The sequence below is a fragment of the Vulpes vulpes genome, chromosome 4 (genome assembly GCF_048418805.1).
Source record: "Vulpes vulpes isolate BD-2025 chromosome 4, VulVul3, whole genome shotgun sequence".
Lineage (NCBI taxonomy): Eukaryota > Metazoa > Chordata > Mammalia > Carnivora > Canidae > Vulpes > Vulpes vulpes.
The window spans coordinates 100,816,586-100,842,082 of record NC_132783.1 but is presented as its reverse complement, the minus strand read 5'-3'; the positions used below and the strand labels follow the sequence as shown (position 1 = coordinate 100,842,082).

Here is a 25,497-nt window from a genome sequence, read left to right as displayed (position 1 = left end):
TTCCCTAGCCATATCCTGCCTATGGACTATGACTTCTTGAAAGAAGGGACTGGCTTTCTCAGTTTCTGAATCCCCAGCTTTCAGGACAGAGCATGATATCTAGTCAGCCAATGACAGTCAGTTCTTACTGCATATCAGAATTACATGGAGAGCTTTCAAAAAACAGCAATGTCTGGACCTTAGCCCTGGATATTTAGAGTTGTTAGTCTGGGGTAGAACCTGGGCATGAAAATATTTATATATTTAGAAAGTCCCCAGGTTATTCCAGAAATGCAGCCATTATTATGAACTAGTAAAGTGGATGCTCGAAGAATGTTTCTGGAGATATTGAATGATAATGAATGTTACTCTGGCTATCTCATTTTGTAGGATAGGAGTTTGGGGTGGAGTAGCAACTCAATGTTTAGGTTCTAAATTCATCCCATTCCAGGAACACTGGGAGCAGAATACTATTCAAGATGCTACAAAGTGATTGGAAAGAAACTCTTAATGTACTTCTAGGAATAAACACATGGATCTGGTTCAAGATGAGTTGGTCACACTAACCCCTTAGGCTGGGCTGTCACTGGCTAAGAATATAAAGGAGCTGAACATTCAGAGGAAAAGCTTTCCTGTTTACATCTGATAAGGGAAGGATCAGAGCTATGGATTATAAATGGTGGTCCTGAGTATATTATGGGCACTGGGAAATAAAGTGGCCATCTTTTCACCTACAAATACCACCAGAAACCATAGATCAAACTGGAAAATTTATAAGAAGTCATAAAATAGACTAGTTCTCCCTCTTCCAAACTTATTATAAGTATATAGGTTGGTCACAGAGAAATAGTGTGAGAGGAGGGAACACACAACCTAAACTTTCCAATATGAGTTGGGCAGGAGTGATAGTAAATGTTAAACATGTGATAGAACCTTAAAAATATATTGAAATCATCCTTACAATTAGGGAACAGTGAAATAAATTACATATGTTTTATCAACATTAAAGCAGACACAGGGCTGCCTGGGTGGCTCAGCCTGGGTGGCCCTTCAGGCCAGGGCATGATCCTGGAGGCTGGGGAGGAATCCCATGTGGGGCTCCCTGTATGGAGTCTGCTTCTCCCTCTGCCTGTGTCTCTGCCTCTCTCTCTCTCTCTCTCTCTGTCTCATGAATAAATAAATAAAATCTAAATAAATAAATAAAGCAGACACATACTCTGGTAGTGAGGGGAGAGACATTATATATATATATATATCTGAATCTGATATATATTTCTCTCTCTCTCTCTCTCTCTCTCTCGAGAGAGAGAGAGAGAGAGAGAGAGACTTAAGATGAGGAGAAATGCCCTGATTCTAGAAGGCAGTGATTTTATCAGCACCATGGAGAGATGCAAAGCTTCTATTGCTTATTCTGAGATGTGATTCTGGGAGAGGGTTTTAATTATATCTAATCTAAGTGGAAAGAACAGCATTGATGTCTGTGTAACTTCACATGTAGATCAGAAGATTCACATTCATTCCTCAGATTTATTGTTCTTTTCTGGTCAACTGTCTTACATTTTAGATTGGCCTACTTTCTCCATAATTTCCCAGCAAAGGAGAAGAGGTTGGAGAGTAAGATTTTAAAGCCTTATGTTGATGGTAATTTTTCTAAAGATTCTGGTGTGATAGAATCCTAAGAAGACTTGTCAGTGAGAGTGGGCTCTGAGTTTGGGCTGAGGCATAGGATAGTGGGATGTTTTATGAGATATACTACCTGAATTGGGAGGAGAGACTCTATTTTATAAAAAATAGAAAATAAAAAATAAATAGGACAATAGAATTTTGATTTGGGGAGATCCTGCTGAGGAAACTAGATCAATCATCATTGAATGAGCTGTCTGATGTCTATGTTCTTCCTCTGGAGGTTGGCTGTGTGATTAGGGGTATTTTCACTGTAGGAAGGAGGGTAGAAGATTGTGTTATTTTTTGATTCTTCTTTTCTTCTGTCCAAGAACCCTTTAGTCATTTGTGTGGGGTCAAGCTGTGTTGCCAGTATAGTTAAGGAGGTTCATGCCCAGAAGCTTCCAGAGTCTCCATTCTGATTCCATCCCCTCATCTAAGAATCTCTCCTTACATCTCTGCAAGTTTGCTGACACTTCATATTAGTGTCTCTAATTAATTAATTAATTGGTTGGTTAAATGAAATTGAGGTGGTGATTACTTATTGTATGTCAGATATTTGTGTTAGGTATTGAATCTAAAATAATAAGATAGATTTAATCCCTATCCTCAAGGAATTCAGGGAGGATGCACAATCTATTATTCAACAGTGAAACAGAGTCGATAGAAATGGGTATGTTATAACTCTTAACTCAGAGAGGCTTATACTCTAATGTTTTAATGCTTTCAATCAGAGCTATATTTTAACAGGAGAGAACTAGCCTCAAGTCAAAGAATTACATTCTGTCCATAGAACTTCAAATATCAATAAAAAGTTGGAAATATATTTAAGAAATCATTTGGAGTGGGGGAGAATCAAGGTAATTTCCATAGGCAACTTCTCTGTGGCTGAAGCCATCCTGGCATTAGGGATGAAGTGTGGTGATAAAACAAAAGGAAACAAAGGAAACAGAAGACAAATGGTGGGTTGCCAATGGAGGGGACAGAGAGGAGGTGAGTAGTGGAGGGAGTCCTGGCATGGAGAGACAGAAGCCGCATTTTGAATGGCTATCTGGATAAATGTAGCAAACGTTTCACCACAAGGTAGTTTTCACTCATTTCTAATTGGATGCCTGGTTTAAAATGCATGGTCTTCCAAGCAAGAGGCATGTATTAAACATTAAGTGATGTGTTTACTCATTTAAAAAAGTAATAATATAGAGGTACCATTCTGAATTTTCTGACCAGCAGAGTTAAATAGGGTGCTTACCTGGAATTTTTCTTCACGCAAACAAGAGATCTTGACACTGCAATTAATAAGCCCATGTGGCAATACTGAAGATGAGTTGAGTGTACAATTTTTATTAATTTTTTGAAATATTACAAAAAGTTCACACACTTCCATTTCTACAATGGCAATCTTAAAGGAGCCCATTACTGTGGGGCCATTTGGACATGTATCTCACTTGTTACACTTAGATATTGTAAACAATACAAAATTGCTAAAATACCTGTGTATGTAACACAGAAGCCTAGAAACCAAGAAGACATGCATTCAAATCCACCTCCATCAGTTATAATTCTATGACTTAGGACAAGTTACATAAACCTTTGAATTACCTCATTTGCAGCATAGGAAGAACTAGTGTGGCAGATTGGTAAGATTATTCTGTGAATTAAATGACGTAGTGGATATAAAGCACTATTATTATAGTAAACGACATATATGAAGTATCCAATAAATACTGAATTATAATGATAATTAGAATGAATCTTATTTTATATCTTAAAATGGGGTAATAGTTGTCCCCAGGGTTTTCCCAAGACATACTGAAATTATAAATAAAAAGCACACAGTTCATTGCCTGGCACATAGTAAGAATTCAACAATTGTTTGTTGTGTTCTTTACTCATTTTTCCTTATACAATTGCATAGACTCCTCCCATTTTGAAGAACTAAATGCAAAAATAGAGCATCTCTGAGGAACATCTTCATAAGTGGCTCCAACCAGTCCCCATTCATCAGTGCTAAGAGATTAGACCTACAGACCTTGAAGGCTTAATTTTTTTCTCTCTAGGTTACAGGGTGGAGATTCCAGGGTATTTTAATAAAAGTCCCCACAAAACAACTTATGGGATCTGAATAAAAGCAGCATTTCTCTGTAAGCACAATGGAATTTTTGTTGTCGTTGGAGGTGATGGTTTTGTGTGAGTGAGTGTGTGTGTGTGTGTGTGTGTGTGTGTGTGTTTCCCCTGGTTGCTTTAAGTAGATTTTTTTCCCCTACCTTCCAGGAAATGGAAGTTAAAAGCATTTGATAAATGGAATAAAACATTTCATAGTTGAGCCTTTTATAAAGTGTTAACCCATGTTACTTTGTAGAGCTCTTTTGTCAGCTTAGTAACACTGACAACATCACTCCAGTTTGTGAGCATCAGGGTTCCATGGCAGCCCCAGCATAAGGTGGGAGGTCTGAGGGACAGGAAGGGCCCTCCTGCCTCCACACAGGCCTGCCTGCAACACACTGTGGTCCCTGCTGTGCTGTGTCTCCATTCAGTCCCTGTGAGTGTGATTCCTTGGGTGTGTAGACGGACTTTCATTCTTTTCTAGTTGGGAAATAGTTCCATTTTCTTTATTATCATATACAATTATTATGAAAATTTCTAACAAGCCACAGTAAGTAAAATTGTCCCTTTAACCTCACATCTCTCCTTCTTACCTCTGCTCAGGGGTACCATTATTAAAGGTTAGCCATACCTTTTTTTTTTAAAGATTTTATATATTTATTTGACAGAAAGAAAGCACAAGCAGGGGGAGTAGCAGAGGGAGAGGGAGAAGGAGGCTCCCCACTGAGCAGAGAGACCCACATGGGGCTTGATCCCAGTATCCTGAGGTCACGAACCAAGCCAAAGGCAGATGTTTAAGTGACTTAGCCACCCAGGTGCTAAGGTTTCTACAGACTTTTGGGACATAGAAAAATATTTTTCAAAAACATAAATAAATGGGCTATGGTGGTGCTCTGTAGTCTCTTTTTAATGAGTGTATTAAAGATACCTTTCCATATCAAGGCATATCTACCTTCTCCTACTCCACTGTAGGGATAAGCTGTCATTTATATAATAGCATTCCAGATTTGGGGACATTTATCTTGCTTACTGCATTTGGATATAAAAAACAATACAATATGCTATAAACAGCTGTGCACACAAATGTTTGCCTTATTGTTAACTTTGGACAAATGTGCAGAATGATTTATCATCTACAAAGTACTGCTGGATCTATTCATTTCTGTGATCCTAAAAGATGGAGGCAGTGTCGGTTATAAGCCTGGACTCTAAAGAACCCTCACCTCTCACCACCACCATGCTTTGGAAAGAGCACTGAATTAGACAGAACTGAGCTTGGTTTCAGGTGTAGCCACTTAGGAGTGGATAATGCCTCGGCAAGTTACTAAACCTCTCTGATCTTCAAAGTTCATCTGGGACTTTATTGGTGTTTTTAAAAAGGTAAGAGTAAGAGCACCTGGGTGGCTCAGTTGGTTAAGTGCCTACTTTTAGCTCGGGTCATGATGCCAGCATCCTGGGATCGAGCCCTGCCTCAGTCTCCCTGCTCTGTGGGGAGGCTGCTTCTCCCTCTCCCTCTGCCTGCAGCTCCTCCCTGCTTGTGTGCTCTCTCTCTCTGTCAAATAAATAAATAAAATCTTTAGGGAAAAAAAGTAAGATTATAGCTGTCAAGTCTATATGCATGGTTCCTGGTATATAATATGACCTCAAGATTGTTTGGTAATAGCAGTGTCAGATGAGAACCTGTATCTTCTTTTCCTTTTTATTATATCTTTCTGCCACCAACTCAAACTCTCCCCTTCTTGAGAAGGCTAATTTATGGTGCAGAGACACTTATAACTGAAGCCACTGCTTAAGTCCTGCCTGGGAAATGGGAGTCACCTAGCGGGTAGGAAAGGCAGAGGTAATGGGGAATGACAAAGCCCCCTGCTGAACTTTACTGATCCCCAATTCCCACTTCTCTGTGTCCCTGGCTGCCTCTGTCACTTGCTTCACCTAATGAGGTGTTGTGCAGTTAGAATCAAGCCTTTCAGAATGGAAACTAGTTCCAACAAGAGGAAAGAAGACAGTGCTAAGCCCGGAACTCATAAGAAAATCACATTCCCTCAAGGAGCCATTGAAAGAAATGACTCTGCTGTATATGATACTGGTGCTATCTTTTGAAAGTTAGGATATTTTCTTTCTAGGTAAGTGTTTGTGGTCCCTTTGAGGTAAGAAATAAGTTTAAAAGACCTCTTACGTAGAAACACAGAGCAGAGAAAAATAGTAGCCGCCATAGATTGTAATTGTTTCCCATGGTCAGAAAATGCATTATTTCTTTTTGGTTAAAAAAAAAAGTCTTTGGATTTAACTCTGTATTGTGAACTTGAGATCTTCATCTTAGTACTAAAAAGACTAAGAGAAAAAGCAGGTGGAGGAGCTGGGACTGTCCTTGGCATGAACACAAGGACCAAAGCTGCTTGTGTGCTGGAGTGGAGAAAATAGTTGGCTGGACACTGCTCAGGAGAACTGTTTTTTCTTTCTTGCTCTGATGACTTTACTTGTTACTGGTCACACGACCGCTTCCCTTCTCAATGCTGAAGTTTATCTTTCTTTAAAGTTAGGGGTTACCTAGAACTATTTTCAAAACCAAAGACATTTGCATTACACAATCACTTTTTTTTTGTTGTTGTTGTTCAACATTATCACATGAACTTGGAATACTTCGAATGAAATTGGCTCACTTATAAACATTTGAACATGAAAATTTGGTGTAGATTTCCCTGTAAAGATAATACAGTAAACATAGTTACATATTTTGTGCCCTCTTGAAAACCTACTGAAATGAAAGTAAGGGGAGTTTTCTAAAGGAAAGTAGATATCATATGAGAAAGGAATAAACCACTTGGCAGACCCAGGCAAGGTCATTCATAAGCCAGCAGTGGGGAAAGCTGGGAACTCATTCAATCTAAAGCAAAGATTCCCCCCAAGTTTCAGGAAATGGTAATACCATGTGCCCCTGGAGGTGGGATGAAGAAGAGGAGCTTTAACAAGGAGAACCAGTTGCAAGGGTGTTTAAGAAGCAGCCTGGGGTTCCTGGGTGGCTCAGTGGTTGAGCATCTGCCCTTGGCTCAGGGCATGATTCCAGGGTCCTGGGATCTGGCTCCCTGCTCTGCAGGGAATCTGCTTTTCCCTTATCCCTTCCCCTTGCTCATGATCTCTCTCTCACACACATGCTCTCTCTCTCTCAATAAATAAATAAATAAATAAATAAATAAATAAATAAATAAATAAATAAATAAACAAACCAACTCTTAAAAAGAAAAGCAGCAGCCTGACTCCATGTAGCAGAATTGCTAGAGGTTTATTCTATAAAGATAAACCAGAAGGCTGGAGTAGGAAACAGCATAGTCAAAGTCAATGATGCCATGCTCAAAACAAGTTTTAAGAGTACGCATCCTGGAAGTGGAAGCCTCTAGCACCTTTGTCTAATTCAGCTCCTGGAATACTGCAGCCAGGGCTTAACCCTTTAGACAAGAGATCAGAGAATACTTACGTGGCTGTGGAATCTGAGCAGCACAAGGAGACTTGTATATATGGTATTTGAGACTCTCCAACTAGATCACTCTACGGTGAAGCTCACAAACCACAGACTGTAACTCACATGCTCAGAGTTGGTAACCAGCCTTTGAGTTACCCACCCTGATATATGAACATATCATCCACCCATTCCAGAGAACAAGGAAAAACTTGAACATAAAAGAGAGTGCAAAACAAGCAAACGGAAGAGAGAAGCAACTTGGAGGAAAAGAGACTTTGTGAGGCAAAGCAAACTTAAAAATAGAATTTTGAAAAATAAAAGAAGTGGCAATCAAGAATCTGAAAATGTAGTATAAAGAAACTTAAAGAACTAAAAACAGTTTTTGATTCTTTTTTCCCAAGTAGCTTTTTTTTTTCCTTTTGGGGAATGAAAAGTTGTACTAGAGATGGGAATTTGTCATAGTTTACAAAATAAACATTGAATATTGGTCAGGCTAGAATTGTGGTATGATTGTATGGGAGAAAGACATAGGAAGGATGCCGGTGATTGATGGGACTAGGGGAGGAAAGAGAGTGAAGCCTTGTCTTTAATGGTGCAGAGATAACAACAGCAGAAAGAGAAAACATAGTTTATTTTTTTAAAGATTTATTTATTCATGAGAGACAGAGAGAGGCAGAGACATAGGCAGAGGGAGACGCAGGCTCCATGCAGGGAGTTCAATGTGGGACTCGATCCGGGATCCCGGGATCACGCCCTGAGCTGAAGGCAGGTGCTCAACCACTGAGCCACCCAAGTGTCCCAAGAAAAAAATAGTTTAAAAAAGGAATAAGTACAAGCATATTATTGGCAACATGGTAATAAATAACAAAATAATAACTACCTTGGCTGAAAGAGGTAAAGAAGTTTCTCTGACAAGGCGTACAGGAGGGACTTCTGTTTCATTGTGGTTATTTTCTTTTGTTAGTGAACCTTAGAAGATGTTTTTAAACTTTATAGATTTGTGTTTTTTTAACTTTATAGATTTGTAACTTTGATAAAAACGAGCAAAATTTTATATCACCATCTGTTAAGTGGTCAGTATCCCTTGTATAAATGTGGAATTCTCAAATGGTTAAAAAATATCTTCTGCAATTAGGTAGTGAGCACATGTTAAAGTTTTTATTTAATACATAAGGAATGAGCTGAACAAGGAGAGAACTGGTCAAAAGGATTTAGGATTCTTGATTTTTTTTGTGGGAGAAGAGATGCTTGTATACAATTTTCCTTAGATATAAAACAAGTTTTCTATGGATCAATAGAACTATATAGCCTTTAGCAAAACAGCAAATAATAAAACAAAAAAAAATAAAATAAACACTTTGTCATTTTTCTACAAGTTAAACTCTAATTGGACAGGACTATAACATTTCTGGTTTCTAATCAGATGTGGATGATTAATCAAAGTACATATCTGGAGAGAGCAAGAAGACCACCCCTCTTCTTTCCCAGCCAAGTTGAGGCAGTCACAAATACTCTATTAAAAAATCATGTATCCTCATTTTGCTACATTTCCAAGTTTTTATCTTTTTCCTAAACAATTATCATAAATAAAACTTTAGACATGAAACAGTGTTATTAAGCTCTAACTAGATGCTGTTGTGTATTGTTTGCTCTAACCTGAGGACTTTTCTGTTTAAAAAAAGAGCTTTGCATGAAATAGAGAGGTGTTAAAGACATATTAGCGCCAAAGGGACATTTTTCTACTTGACATCAAAACAAGGGTTGAAAAAAATTTAAAAAGAAGACACTTTTTGCCTAATTAATTCAATGTAAGAAAATGCTGCGTCTGTGTATTATTACTTAAAATCATCTCATATGTGGTATTTCTATTATTCTGGAAACACTGTGGGAGACTAGTTGATCTGAATTGCATCCTACAAGTCCCAGGGCTGGCATAGGGCCTAAAGTGAAACATAAAGCACCCCCCCTTTCCAGCTCTCCTGCTATGTTATATATTGGGCTTATGCATGAGAATTCATTTAAAGAAAGGACTCCAAGTTCCATCCAGATATCACAGACTATAATTATTTAAAAAAGAAAAATCACTACTATTTGCAGTGTGTTTAGATCAGATGGATTAATTCTTTGCCAGGCCTATAATGGGAAGACTGACTTTGTCTTTTCAATTATAAGTCACCGTTTAGTTTGAGCCCAGAAGACACTTTCCAAGAGATTCTCTCCACTTGTCTGGCACTGGAGCAATTAACAGTAGGTGATTTGTGGCTGCATTTTTATTGCTTAGCACAGGTTTATCATCTTGAAAGTTTTCCATTTGCATATATGCTATACATTTTTTGGGTGACATTTCGATATCATCCAGAGTTTAGATTATGTATTGCCTTGTACTGCATTTTCTGCTACGTGCTGAGAATCTGTAAACCCAGGCGAAATGCTGATGCAGACCCAGGGGAATAAGAATTGCGTCCACCACTTATTGAGGGCTTACTATGTACCAACCCTTGGTATCAAGGGATTTACCTGCATTACTTTATTTATTCCTCAAACCAGTACTTTGAGGTTTCTATTGTTTGCCACATTTTATAAAGAAACTGAAACTCATACAAAGATGTTGTATGCCCAAGATCACCCAGCTCAAATGAGCAAAACTGAGATTCAAACTCAAAAACTCAAGTCTGTCTGATCCAAAAAAACACTCTGCTATACAACCTCTCATATTGGGAGCTTTAAGAGTGAAATGAATTGAATTTGACAGTTTTACACTTTTAAATACCAAACGTCCTGAGCCGTCTAATTGCCGCTCTTTGGACTAAGATGAAATGGCTATTTAAAAGAAGCAGGGGGCAGGAGGTCAAGAGAAAAGGGGTTATATTATCTCTGTTGGTAAAGGAAGAGATGTAATCCTGGAAAAAAAAATAACATCAAATAGAAACCATTGTATAAATTTGCAGTGGGCTTAGATTGATGAAATTGCAAATGAACGCAGAGAAGATAAGGGAGTCATGAATACATAGCAGTGAAGATTTTCTAAAAGGGAAAGAAAAGATCAGAAGTCACTGAAGGCAGTTGGAAGTTGGCTCAGTTGAAGTCAGGGTTTATCTATCTTGGTAGAGACTGACAAGGCCACAAAGCAGCGACCAGAGATCTGTGTTCCTGTTCCAGGCTGCCTGTATGTCTGAGTCAGGAGTAAGCTCTGAAGCCAGGTTGCTGGGTTTGAATCTTTGTTCCCTAAATTTCTAGCTGGGTGACTCTGGACAAGTGACTTAACGTTTCTGGGCTTCAGTTTCCACATGGAAACAATGGAGATTATAATATTGCTCATCTTGTGAGAGGAGGTCAAGTGTTTGGCAAGGTGCCAGGTACTTAGTAAGCACTCACAAATGTTAGCATTATTGTTATTACCGTAGGCATCAGAGTCACATAATGTAAGAGGTACGAGATTGTAAGTCAGTAAAAAGGCTTGAAGAAATAGAGGAGAAGGCAGTCAGGAGAGATGCGGAGCGGCAGCTGAGAAGAGAAGGGAGATGTTCTTTCCCCTAGCCCTGAGCAGATGTGGGGAAAGGGCTGGGTGGTGGGGGTGGTGGGAGCTCACCTAATCTAGCAAGAGAATTTTACAAGAGATTGAGGTCTTGTGGGACCAAATGGAGCATGAGAACTTGTTTCTATGAAATATATGCTGTGATGGAAGTCTTACTGGTGAGCTGCAGAGGGCTGGAGAATCTGGGATTATGGCCAAAGTGTAGAAAAAGCAAGTGTGGGGCAGAGAGAGGAAGGAAGCAAACTCTGGGTTATTCATCTTTGGATGACAATAGTCACATTGGAGGGTAGGGGAGCTTTTTAATAAGCTCATTTTCTTTCTTTTTCCTGCCCTCCCCTGACTGTGAGTCTATTTTCCTTTCTTTGATTACATTAAGAGACGAACTACAGTTGAGTTGAATGCAGCAAAGGTTAATGAGGTGCTTATGAATGACTATGAATAATTATCTGCTTTTTAAGAAACCATATTTCTTAAACATTTTGTTTATGTCAGGCTCTGACTGGGTCCTGGAGACACAGGCTGTTCCCAAATTCCAGCTTGCATTTCCAGGGCTTCATAGAGTGTTGTGTCACGATTCTCAGCCATCAGAATAACCTATATAAAATTCAGAAATTAGTGATGTCCAGGCTAGTTCTCAGACCCACAGAATCCCCTGCAGTGAAATTAGGCAAGTTAATTGTTCCAGAATTACATGTGTCAGTTTTAAGCCCATATCAATCTTGAAAGACTAGTGAGAAAACCTTCCATAATTTGGAGATGACAAAGTTGAGGCTCAGAGAGGTTAAGTTATAAGTGAGAACACGCAGCTGGTAAGGGCAGACTTGGGATTCAGACCTAGAGTGGCTGATCTTAAAATCCTAAAGCCTTTCCACTTAGCCATGACCACCCTCCTAGGAGTGCATAGATGAAATTCTGTGCCTTAAGGGTATGCTAGTTAAAGAATTTGAGAATGTAGTGAATCTGCTCTATAAATATGCCTGAAACCCTTGCCCATCATGGCAAATGCTCAAAAGGCATTGGCAAGTTCTAACCAAGATTCAGTGGCTTTGTATTTAAAGTGGGTAGCACCCTATAAATATTACAACCAGGCTCACCATGGATTTCCCCCAACATAGATCATGAGCTTCTACTATATAGGCTCTCCCTTGGCTATAGTTTCCATCACATAAGCCCACGCCCGGACTCCAGAAACACTGCCTTCTCTACTTGTCCCTTTAGCTCAGCGGTAATAGTGACTTCCTTCTATTGCTAATCCCTAGGTTATCTTGTTTTGTGACTCAGCTTTTTCATCAACCTTATAACCAATTTCCTGCAGTAAATTCCCTTCTTATTCAGGTTAGATTCTGACTGTTACACTTATGAAGAAACCAAGATTCAGAGAAGTAGCCAATAGCACAATAATTCTGCAGTTGTAATCTAAAACAAAAGTTTCTGATTCCAGAGTTTAAGCTCTTAATCCCTACCTTATATTTAGTAAAATTTAGCGAAATTTAGTGAAATTCCTGGAGCCCTGTGCCAGATGGTGATGGCCGTGGGATTATGATCACAACAACTACAACGATGATGATGGTGGTACTGGTGTTGGCACTGGTGGTAGTGGTGGTAGCAGTTGTGGTAGAGGTCTTGGTGATCACCATGTCTGACCATTGTTGTATGTTCTTTGGAAGAGATGTGCAGTACAATGTCTGGTTGTCATATAGACGCCTCTGTGTTACAGGCCTTCACCTACCACCATATCCAAGAAATCATGGTCCAGCTTCTTCGTACAGTGAACCGGACAGTCATCACGATGGGACGGGATCATGTTCTGATTGTGAGTAGTTCTCTTCCTCTTGTCAAACATTTCAAACTGTTCAGGGTCAAGGAATGGATTTTCCAGAATGCCAGGTCATGTCCGACACCTGGTGCCAATTGATCTTTGTTTTAGAATATGATAGATTTTTTCTCATCTGAGTTGGGATAAAATGAGGGTTAACTCAAGTTCCTGAAACAAAACAAAACTTAAGACTTTTCCACCAAGTTGAGTGTACCAGTGGGTTGGGATGTCACTGGTAAAGGCGGACGACTGAGAGAAGCTGTTTGTAAGTGGGCCGGAGAGAATTCTCCACATTCACATCCACCTCTCTCAGAGTCCTGTGAGCTTCTTTTTCTAAGCAGATTCATTGTATAGTAACTCTGTCCACAGATGTTAGTTAATTCAAGTCACTGCTAAGTTTTGGGTTAGCCTTTTGCACAAATGCTATATTCTGAAGATCAGGAGATTCCTGCCTCATTAGTCTGATTATTTTCCCTCTCCAGACAGAGTCCATCTCTGACCCTTTAGCCTTTCCCCATCTTGCTTTAAACCATGGGCCAGAAATAATGTCTACAGGGGCCAGTTACCAATGTAAATGAGTATATTCATCTGTGTCCCTCCTCTGCTCAAAGTCACCAGTCGTTCCCCATCTCACTTGAAATAAATCGAAACCATTGTTAAGGCCTGAAGTGCCCTCTGCCCCATTTCTCCCACACATAAAACATGATTATATTTTCTGTTCCTTCAGCTTGACCTATCTTCTCTTCAGATCTGAGGGCTTTTTTTCTCATGTAAATCAGATCATGGCTCAGATGTCACCTAATTAGCAAGACTTCCCTGCCCTGATTACCCTGTCTGTAATATCCAGCACCTCTCCATCCTCTTTTAATCTCTACACATAACTTGTTTGTTTCTTAATACTTATCACCACCTGAAATATGAATATATCCCTTGATTGATTGTCTTGCTCTCCTTGTAAGAATATGAGCTCCAGAATATAAGGACTTCATTGGTTTTGTTCATTTGTATCTCCTGACCCTGCAATAGTGCCCTGCATATAGTGGGTACTTGATAAATATTTGTTGAATGAATGAGTGAATGAATGAATGAAGTATACCAGACAGGGACTCTAATGCCTAATGAGGACAAATGTTTCTCAGCTGTGATTGATTAATACCATTTGGAGTTGGGTCATAGAGTTGCCAGAATTCCTAACTTCTCAACAGAAACTGAAAATATGAAATTTCCTGATATTTAAATGTTGGCAGCTAATAAAAAACATATTTATAAATATTCTCTGAGCCCTAAACAGCTGGATTCAGCTTTTAGGAATCCAGTTTGGGATCTCAATGAGGTTTGGAACATTGATTGTTGATACACTACAGTCCTGCTTCATGGATACAGAACATAAGGCACTGAGTGTTATAGTTGGGCAAGGATTTGATCCCGAGAAGGAGCGGAGTGTAGCAATTTTCTTTAGGCCTGTTTGGTTCTGTTCAGTCATGTCAATGCACGTTTACTTAATGTATACTGTATACATTTAAAGCAGTGGTGACATCCATAGAAAATGCCAGCAGGGTCAGGTGCTCCTGCCTTCCTGTGGCAGATAGCCATGGAAATTGGTCTTTGCCATTTGTTTCACTTCCCATCCTTCCACCTTAGAAGTATCTACATTTCTTATTCAATTACAAGCTTCCATATCTGTGGTTTCCATAACACCCCTTAGATAAATATTTATGATTTCCCTAATCTTTATTCCTTTACTTTGGAGCCAGACCTAAAGATGATCATCAATCCATTTGGCTTATTCTGTATATAGCAGGTCTTAACTCTGTCTCTCCTTTAAAACAATCATCCTTTGAAACAGTGCCTGGATCATAGGAAGCGCCAAATAACTGATGTCTGATTATTTTCCTTTCTGTCTGGTACAATGCGTCTTTAAGTCCTTTTGCATTATCGACACCGGCCAGTGAGCATAGTTTGGCCCTCATTCACTGTGGCCTGTTGTCTGAGACTTTCATTCAAAGCTCTGCCCTGGTTACTCTCCTTTCCAGTACACATTCCTCACTGCTGCCCCCTTCATCTTTGTCAGGACTCTTCTCTATTCTGGAATATTCTGTGGGTCCCCACTGTCTACAAAATTAAGTCTTAAATGCATTAGCCCAACCATTCTCAGCTTCTGTGATCTGGCCACAACCACATTTCTCAGCTTTTTCATCTACTGTTTTCCATCCAAATATTCAGCCAAAGTGGATGTTTGGATATTGCCCAAACAGGCCTGGTGTTTTCTCACTCATACCACTTTCTTTTTCTTTTTAATATTTTTTTAAAGATTTTATTTATTTATTCATGATAGACATAGAGAGGGGAGGTGGGTAGAGACACAGGCAGAGGGAGAAGCAAGCTCCATGCTGGGAGCCTGATGTGGGACTCAGTCCAGGACTCCAGGATTGAGCCCTGGGCCAAAGGCAGGCGCTAAAATGCTGAGCCACCCAGGGATCCCCCCTCATGCCACTTTCTTTGTCTGGAATTCCTTAGTGTGCCACCTCAATCTGTTGGAATCCTACCTAGTCTTCGGGGTCCAGCATAAATTCACCCCTTAGGAAGCTGCTCAAATCTCACCAACCTGGTCAGGAACTCCCTACCACTTCTAAATTACACAGATTGCTTGCTTTTCTCTTTTTTCTTTCTTTCTTTCTTTCTTTCTTTCTTTCTTTCTTTCTTTCTTTCTTTCTTTTCTTTCTTTCTTTCTTTCTTCTCTTTCTTTTCATTCTTTTAGTTTCACTGCAGTGAAATTTACATGCTTTAAATTTTAACCCATTTAAGTATTCAGTTTGATGAGTTTTAGTAAATGTATAGAGGTGCAACCAGGACTGTAAATCAGTTGCTAACATTTCCTTCATTGCTGAAAGTTCCATTTGCAATCTGTCTGCATCCCATCCCATCTCCAACCTCGATCCCAGCCCTAAGCAACCACTCCTCTACTCCCTGTCTCTATAGATTTGCCTTTTTTGGAACTTTCATATAAGTGAAATCATGAAATTTGACGTCTTTTGTGTCTGGCTTCTTTCCTTAGCATACTGTTTTTGAAGTTCATCCATATTTTAGGATGTATCAGTACTTCATGCCTTTTTATTTATTTTTTTAAAATTTTTTATTTATTTATGATAGGAACACAGTGAGAGAGAGAGGCAGAGACACAGGCAGAGGGAGAAGCAGGCTCCATGCACCAGGAGCCTGACGTGGGATTCGATCCCGTATCTCCAGGATCGCGCCCTGGGCCAAAGGCAGGCGCCAAACCGCTGCGCCACCCAGGGATCCCACTTCATGCCTTTTTAATTGCTGAATGGTATTACACTGTACAACTATGTCACACTTTGTTTATCCATTCTCTAGTTGAGAGATATTTGAATTGTTTCCAACTTTTGGCTATTGGAAATAATGTTGCTCTGAATATTCACATAACAAACTTTGTGTGAACATGTTTTAATTTCTTTTGTGTAGGTATCTAGAAATGGAATTGCTAGGACAAATGGGAAGTGTGTATCTAACTTTATAAGAAACTACCAAGCTGTTTTCCATAGTGGCCATTTTATATTCCCATAAGTAATATGAGGGTTCTAGTTTATCTTCATCCTCACCAATACTTAATATTGTCAGTCTTTCGGATTTTAACAATTCTAATGGATTTATAACAATTCTAGTGGAGTCTCATTGTGGTTTTAATTTGATGACTAATAATAATGAACTCTCCCTATGTACTTCTATGTACTCTCCCTCTCTCTCCTTTTCTTTTATTTATTTATTTTTTGAGAACTTGCCAAAGATAGGTCCTCTCTTATACCACAGAACTTTTAAGGCTAGGACCTATCTATAAAACGGGGTGAAAATAGACCTTCCTCATAAAGCTCCTATGGGAATTAAATAAAATAACACATGAAAAGCATTTGCACTTGTGTTTCTTGTATATAATATTCATTTATTTATTCATTCACTATTTTATGAGGACTTCTTATATATTCAGCACAAAGACTCAGAAATGAGTTGGCTTGAGAAAACCATGACCGCCTTCGATGGGATGTCTCTCAAATACCTCAGACTCATTATGTCCCAAACACAACTTATCACCAGCCCTCTGGAGCCTACTCCACACTCTCCCTTCATTTAGGACCCCAATTTATGGTACTGACCTCCTGGAACTATAGAGGAGATACCCTTGACTTATCTATCCCTCTTACTCACCTGCCTGCCTTTCTAGCCTCCCACTAAATCTTGCTGTTTTCTGCACCTATGGCTTTGATCCCCAATTGCCTGACTCCCCCATTTGTCTCAGAGTCCCTATACACTCTCAGTCATTGGGCTCATTGTACTTTGTCCATTATAGGGTTATTTTCTGTCTCTGTGGTCCAGCCTCCCTACATTCTGTGGATGCTCTTTTGGGGGCAGGGATCATGTTTTATTCTTTTATCCTCAGCTTCTGGCAATGTGCCTGGTATACTGTGGGTACCCAATAAATGTTTGTTAAGCGAATGAGTGAAATAATCCCTAGAAGTGCTGTGTTATTCCTTCATGTATTTGTATATGTCTTTCTCTCGGTTTGGAATACTTTTCCTTCTCCAAAGAATGTTTTCCTTAGGTATCAGGAATGTATATCCCAGGGAATATGGAAGCAGTATAAGGAATTGCCTGTTCATACTTTCCCTTTTTGCTGGACTGATTCCAGGAGCTTTGCAGAGGTTCTAAGTTGCAAGCTATGTCATTAGTCTCAGTGACTCTTGAGTTTGTTGGTATAATTACTACAACAAGAGTGCTGAGTGGGGATCACTGGAGGTGTGTAAAAAGCATACCTCACTAGGAATAGGAACATGCCTGAACTAAAAGGAATAAGCAGGTTTTTCTTAAGATGTAGCTTCATTTTCATAAAATAGTCCTTTCCAGCACTTCTTAGACTAGAAGTATCTCCTCCAAATTAAAAAAAAAAAAAAAAGATGTTGGTAAGTAATTACTCAGAGGTCAGGAGTCCCTGTCTTAGTGCTGAAGGCCCCAATTTAATTTCAAATTGAAATTTGACAAGAAGTAGAGAGCCCCATTCCAGTCATCACTTTCAATTTTCCAGATACAGTTTTTATTGGTCAGTTTCCATTGCTTGGGAATATTAAACAACAAATATTTATGGCAAACAGCAGACAAACCTACTACTTCTGAAATCCTGAGTGGACCTTGAGTGGATGGGGGTAGCTGGTTGTTAGCATGTCATTATGCAGGATTAAATAGTGACTTTACTGTTTTTTATTTGTATGAATAGGAACATTATGATGAAAGGTGTTAGCTATTAAAATTACAGGAACCATAGGGCTAGGATGGATCGCTTCTTGTGCACAGCACATTGTAATTATCATTTGCTGGAAATAACCATTCCTGATTTTTTCTGTAAATTGCTTGCCTAAACAATGAATTGTTGATGGTGACAAATGAGCAAAAAGAAATTTTACAAAAGCAAAAAAACTTTTGCATGATGGCTGCACTCTCTTTGCTAAAGTCCAATTATTCAGATGTACATTTATTTACTATAGTTACCAAGGAGTTTGACTTTGAGGCCGAGAAAGGCAGCATAGTTTGGTGGAAAGGACAATTTGGATAAGAGAGAACAGGAGAATTTTTTTTAATTTAAATATAATTAAATATAGTGTTATATTAGTTTCTGGTGTACAATACATTGATTCAACAATTCCGTACATTACTCAGTGCTCATCAAAGTAAGTGCACTCTCAATGCCCTTTATCTATTTCACCCATACCCCTACCCACCTCCCCTCTGGCAACCACCAGTTTGTTCTCTGTCTTTAAGAGTGAACCAGAGAAATTTTCCATGTGTCCTGCAGAGTTGGCTCTGTGACTTTATGCCAGTGTCCCTATATCCCTATAGACCTTGCACAGAAGAAATCTGTGCAATGAACTCTATCATTTTTGAGATCTTTCTCATATATCTAAGGTTTCTGATTTGGCCAATGCCTATTCTCTTTTTCCATCTTCCAAGATCCCGAGTCAGAAACATAAACAGATTTTGCTTCATGTGCCAACTCTGGTGGATTGGTAATGGCTGCCTGTAGTACAGCACTGAGAAAGACTCAAAAGCTACATCTTATCTCAGGGAAAGAAGTACCAATTACTGATGTCTGTCATAGACATAAGATTAGAGAACAGTGATATATGCAAAATACTTGCAAATATTATGTATTGAATGAAATCACTGGTGTTTTTCCAGCCCAATCCAAAAGCTCTTGTAGAAGTTTCTGCATATTTTTTGGTTTTTTTAAAGAAGGCTGTGTTATAAGAGCAAAAGAGTAAGGGGGGGCAAAAGCCCTACTTAATCTGAGAAGTTAACATTTTACCAGGTTTCTATGTGCTACTTGTCATATTTTATTCAATGTAAGATGCACCATGATTTTATGTGCCCATTAAAAAGAGAACATGCTACCAATTGAACTGTGACACAGGGGCTTATTATTGCATTGATTGTAATCTGCAGAGACGTTTAAAAAAAAAAAGTTGGATTGGAAATCACTACCGTGTGATAGAGCACATCTTTGAGTCCTCACAGGTAATTATCATTACATATCCCATGGTTTGGGAGAATAGGCTGACTGAACACCAGAAGGTGAAAGCATAATGGCCAAAGTCACACAGCTAGTGGCAAGATGGGACATAAACTGAGGATGCCTGACATCAAAGTGAGTGTCTGTTGCTCTGTGCCATTGGTCTTGGAGCAATGCAAGGAAAACTCTCCAGACTCATTTGTGTAGGTGAGGGGCTATCTCAGGGAACCTTCACTGGACAGTGCATCCTGCTGCTGACTGCTTTATAGAAAGCTGTCCCCTGTGTCTGGCTTCCTTAGTGCTGAGGATGGACAATCTCATAGGGAGAATTAACCAGGGAACTTAAACACTGCCAGAAATTCTTGGAAGGAAAACAATCTGGTAATTTTGTTGAAATTGGGATCTAGCTTTTATTTTGGGTAATTAAAATAAGCCTCTGGGTGATATATTTTGGGCCTAATTACCCCTGTTTTCGCAGAGGAGTCTATTGAATGATTAAATAAAGGTAAATGCAGTTGGCATCATGCCAGCTCTGGAAATTCAGAGCAGTTCGTTCAAAAAGGAAAAAAAAAAAAGTGGAAATCACCTTATCCTCCATTGCTTTACCTCACAATAGCACTGAAGACTCCATAAAACACCTGCGTCATCAGAGAGCCAGGCTTTCAAATCTCTGACCGCACTTTCTGAATGGCAAATGGCCCACCCACATGCCCACTATCTGACACACTTTGAGCCCACAGACTCCAGGATGCTTGTGCAGGGGCCACAGCAAGATAGTTGGTGCCAAGTTCACCCAACCCTGTCCCATGGAGAGGAGGTTAAGGACAGTCTAAGACATGAGGATGTGAGGTTCTGCACCAGAAGTGGTTAGCTGACTCACGACCTTCACTCAGCAACCCAAGACTTTGTTAACAAACAATATTTCTGTGTGCAGCTTGTCTCCATGCTCTTGAGCAGACCACCGAGTTCTAGGTCTAAAGGCCTCTTAAATCCAAGTCTTTCCTCCACCACCAATGCCACTAATCCAGATTTGGCCATGACTATCTCTCACTGCTGCTGCAGCTGCAGCTGCTAACAAGACACACTGTCTCCTTTCTTGTCCCTTTTGAATTCTTCATATTGTAGCCCATGTGGTCTTATAAAGTAGAACTTTCCTGGTGAGTAGAACATCAATGACCCCACAATGGCCAAAGATAAAGGCCCAGCTGCTCACCATGGCCTTCACTGTGCCCAATATGAGGGCCTGCCTCTTTCCCCTATACTCCTTACCTCCCACTCTTGTGCTAACTTGATGGAACTGCTCTGTTAGTTACCGAATGTTCCTTTTTTCCTTTGCATTCCATTCCAAATGGCATTTGCATGACATTCCCTCTGTATAGAATATACTCCTCTTACCCTTCTTGACAAAATCTCCTCATACACTCCTCTTTCTCCTTCATGTCTTGGCCTCAGAGGCACATCTTGACCCATGTTCCACTCAGGTAAGTTGGGACTTCTCTGCTCTCTTCAGCCTGAACCTGCCTCATGTACTCATCATACTGTCATGAGAACATTCTTTCTAGCACTACAGAAGAATATCTTCATCACTTCTGCATCTACAGGAAATACTGGCATATAGGATGACCTCAGTGAACACATGCTGAAGAAATGGAATATTTCTGATATCTGTTTTACTTATATACTAAGCATCATTATTTTTCTTAACATGCAAGTGTTACCATTATCATCCTTATGACATGATTAGGATAGGAGGTAAGAGAAGACAGAGAATTGTTTTTGAATACTTGGACCAAATGGAATGAATTGGAGGGAGGATATATTCATTCTCTTCAGAGGATGTATATGTTGGTGATAATTACAATGAACATTTCTAGGGTACTTACTGTGTGGCACTTTGATCTGTGAGGTTGACAAAAATTATGATCCCCTTTCAGAAAGGAAAGAGTGATCAGAGGGTTTAAGCCTCTTGTCCAGCATCACATGCCAGATAAGGAGGAAGATAGAGTCCAAATCCAGGTTTATAGAGTTCAAAGGCACCATTTTAAGCCTTTCACTCTACATAACTGGGACATTGATTTTTTGAGATAAAACTTGAGAAATATTAAGAAAGTAAATGCGTGTGTATGTGTTAGGGGGAGATCAGCTTAAGAAAAAGAACAAACATTATACAAGAGACCTGAAATTTCAGTTGGTAAATGAGACATGGCATCATTAGCTTGGGGTAGCTTAGTTGCTGCGTGATCTGGTCCTGTAGAGGGTGCTCTTGTGGGTGGGGAGGCTTTGTTTTATTTTTTTTTTTATTTTTATTTTTGGAAGCTTTGTTTTAATAAGGATATTGGTAATTGTATATGAAGGAGTACATGGCCTAAAATATTTATGCAAAAAAAATGGCTTAGTGTCCCAACTTCCAAAGAACCCATAGCAGGTATACACAGAAGTTAGTTACTGAGGTAGACTTCATACAATTGGGTCTAGTTCTTGAATGACATGAAAAGTTTGAATAGGTGGAGAAGAAGGGTTAGGGGTTGGTAAGAAGGAAAGGCATTTCTTGCCTTATCTTTGTCTTACGGTCTGTGAAATCTCTCATTCCTCAAGTTCATCTTTCTTCAGTGATCTCATTGTTCTTTGTCCATTTTTTCAATTAAAGCATTACCATATCATAATAGAATTTCCTCTTCACCTATCTATGTTCCACAGTAGACCAAGATTCTAGAGGAAAGGGACTGTATCCCATTTTCTTTGGGGTTCCTGTCCATAGGCTGAGGGTTAGGCAGGTGGCAGGCATTTTACTCAAGCTATGGGAGTAAATGAATGGAAAGAACAAACTAATTGAAAGTACAGATTGATGTCTAGCTTTAAAAGAATTCTGATTTAAAAAAATAAGACAAGAGAAGATTTGTTACATATCAAACTTTCATATAAAACTTTTCTGTGTAAAATTCCCAAATATTTACTAGTCCTGTATGGTAGGATTCTTTCAGACAGATCAAAGTTTCAGAACTGGGCATTAAAGAAGAGCTGGTTTCATTCTCTAAATCTTTCTTCTATTCCATGATGAACCACAGAGATGGGAATTGAGTGGAACTATGAGGTTCCTAAATTTGTTAAAACGGCTACTGCATCCTTCCTGGTCTGCCTAGTCAAGCAGACCTCTGCTATGAGGACAGAATGCTCCTGGGTAATAAGCACACCCTTGCTGCTGCTGCCGTGACAGTCTTGCATATGGCACTGGGACATGTGCTTTATGGTTTTTCAGGGGGGTCAAGCTGAAGCCCTGGAGAAGCTGGCGCCTATGGTGAAGCCTCCACTGGCAAGGAGCATAGGAAATATGCTGCTGCTGGCAGCACCCAGCAGGGAGGGAGAGGCGAAGACCGAGTTTGGGAATTATAAGATGAGTACTTAGGAAATGTATGACTGGTACATCATCATCCTAATGAAATTACTTCCAAATATCTTAATGCCTTTTAGCTTCTATAAGTGGAGCTGGACAGATCTGATTTTGAAAAAAGTTATTTACCTTTAATAAAAGGTAAGACTTCACTTTTATCTCCTGTACCATGATCTGGCACTGGGAGAGAGGACAGCCTTTTCTTGTCTTTGGGGAACTCTGGAAATTTTAGAACTTTAGAACGTCTGCCATTTGGGTATTGACTGAGCACTTCTATGCCCAACATTGCTTTTTAAGGGCAGTGGGGTTGGGGCACAAAGCCTACAGTTTGAAAGGCTTTTGCTAGCCAGGACCTGCTACTCCTTTTTTTTTTAAGGAGCAAGGAGGCCTTATCCCAGGGCTAGGAGGTCTCTTCACTTCACAGCTCTGCTCCTTGGTGCCCTTATCTGTGGAATGGGGCTAATAATAGTTATTACCTGTCAATCCCATGGTGAGAATTGAATAAAGAAGTGTGTGTAAAGCTTGTAGCACAGGGTTTACTGCCTAGCAGGTCTTTGGTAAATAAGAGCCATTATTATTCTCTTTCAGTGCTGGAGTCTTCTCTTGCTTTGATGCAAGTATTGTGAATCAGATGACAAACTATTTTGTGGCCCTGGCTTTGGATCTTTCCTGGATTTGGGAATTATTTTTAAGCTATTGCTATAGCTGGGCTGTGAATAAAGCCCCCTTGAGAGGAAACTGGCCACCATATGTCTGCTGCAAAGGCTTGAGTCCCAAACTAGAAGGAAAAATCCCATAAAAGAGGGTCTTTCTCTGGGCATATCGTTGAGGAACTGGACCTTCCCTGTGAGAAACCCTGTTGGCACAACCTCCAATACAGCAGGCTTCCCCTACAGGAGTTCAGTCCATGCTTTTCTGTCTGAAGTGTCTAAAGACACTCAAAGAAATCAATTCAATAAAATGACCCTTCAAGATCAGAACCCCTTTTTCTAGATTTATGCTATATTCATAAAATGATGCATCTGTGCAGTCATTAAATATTGATGATTTTTTATTAACATGAGGAAATTCTAGGTCTTAAATATAGAGAGTCAGGGGACCCTAACAACAATAAGAAAGTCATCAGGGACCCTAAAGGCCAGGGAAGGGAAGATTATCAGAGGCCCTGGATCTCCCAGAGGTCAGGCCTGGAGGCCTACTCTGAAGCTAAAATTATGTTAGTATCTTCTGTTTAAGCGACACATGATTTGTACATTTCTGTAGCTTCACTTTTTCTAAAATGATTTTGCTTTCCTTTTATAATCAGGAAAAAAAACCACTCAAACACTATTTCTTTAAAAATAGGAATTAATGAGATAGTCAAACTTAGTGAAGCATTTTCATGTATATAATTTTACTTTTCTTCTAACCAGCTTGTGAAGCCAGAAAGGCAGATGGTTTCATTTTAAAGACAGATGTGGGGGATGGAGGTGAAAGTACTTTTTCAAAATTGTGCATAAAATCAGGAGCAGAAGTCAGGGCTCCTGGCTTTGTTCTGGTCTCTCTACCATGGACTGCTTTTTCTCTTAACATTTTCATCTTCATATTTTCCCCCAGTTCATTTGACAAACATATATGAAGCATTTACAGCATCTCGGGCAATGTGATAAACACCTAGAAGGAGGTAGAGATGCAGACAATTTCTGTCCCCCAGGACTTTGTTCCCTGGTGGAGATATGCATGAGAGATTGACAAAAGAAATGTCAAGATAATATAAGCAGCAGCCTGTTTAAAGCGCCATGAGTACTCGGAGGACGGAGTGACTAATCTCATAGCAGGGGCGGGGGATGATCAGAAAAAGTTACAGAGAGGAGGTGACATTTAAATTGCAACTCACTGTCTGCCATAGGAGTTAAGAGCCCAAGCTCCCAAGTTTGGCAGACCTGAACAACTCCAGCCTTCACCACCTTACACTTTTGGCTTGGACACATTACTTATATCCTTCCAAGCCTCAATTATTCTCCTGGAAAATGGGGCAATTGTAAGCTACCTTGAAATAAATCAGTTAATGGAAGCAAAGCATTATTTAATAACAGCCCATTTAAACTTCAAGAAGCTAGAGCCTTTTTTATCATAATTAGTATAATATGGCTAATACTCATTTATTTTCCCCCAAATGAAAATTATTTCCCATGATAGATAGGTATCGGAACAATGTCCCAGATAGAGGGAACAGCAGTGCTAAGTCACTGATACGTGATAAATAGCCTGTGACTTTTTTGGAAGGTGGCAAGGAGGCGGGCATAGAGGGAAGTAGAGTAGTAGGAAGTTAGGCAACACATACTAGTTTGGAGTCAGATTGTAAGGAATCTTTTTTGCTGTGGGAGGAATGTTAGGCACTAGGATGGTGGTGGGGTTCTATTAGAGATTTGGAAGGCAGGAAACAGTCAGATATGTGTCTAAGAGAGATCCCCAGGCAGCTGGGAAGGGGCTGGATCTGAGGGAGCTGGAAAATATAAGAGAAAGTAGCCCTTGAAAGCCAGTGCAGTGCAGGGTTCTATGTGGAACAGACAAAGGCTCATCATGGCGAAGTCATTTGTTTCAGTTAAACAACACCTCCTGCACTTAAGACTTCATAAGGTAAGGAAAATAGTTCCTACTCTCAGGACACAACATATAGTGGGGAAAAAGAACAAATCAGTTAAAGGGAGAACTAGAAATAGCTATAACTTAAGACAAATAATTATCACAAGAGAATAACAAGGACAGCATTAAGAGGGTCAAAAGGAAGGGGTGAAGGATGGCATCCAGGTGCATGAATCAAAAAAGGCTGTGTGCTTATTATCAGAACCCATCTCTCCTCCCTGGACCATAATAAGCTCTATGATACAAGGACTGCATCTATGATTTTCTTGCCTAGCACAGAGAAGGTAATCAATAATGGTTGGAAAAAAGTGATTATGGACTGGGTTTCATCTGGGAAGTTTCCCTGGCTCTGGGGATG

The 25,497-nt window shown here is 39.7% G+C and overlaps 2 protein-coding genes across 2 annotated transcripts in view; one reads left to right on the top strand and one right to left on the bottom strand.

The window, feature by feature from the left end:
• The window catches only part of DOCK2 (dedicator of cytokinesis 2), a 397,545-nt gene that overhangs the window by 159,675 nt on the left and 212,373 nt on the right, over positions 1-25,497 (top strand). The window contains exon 27 of the mRNA XM_072756626.1: positions 12,454-12,549. Within this exon, the coding sequence (XP_072612727.1) occupies positions 12,454-12,549 (96 nt within the window). The remainder of the gene's footprint in view (positions 1-12,453; positions 12,550-25,497) is intronic.
• Positions 1-25,497, bottom strand: part of INSYN2B (inhibitory synaptic factor family member 2B) — a 175,995-nt gene that overhangs the window by 30,373 nt on the left and 120,125 nt on the right. The gene's annotated exons all lie outside the window — the stretch shown is intronic.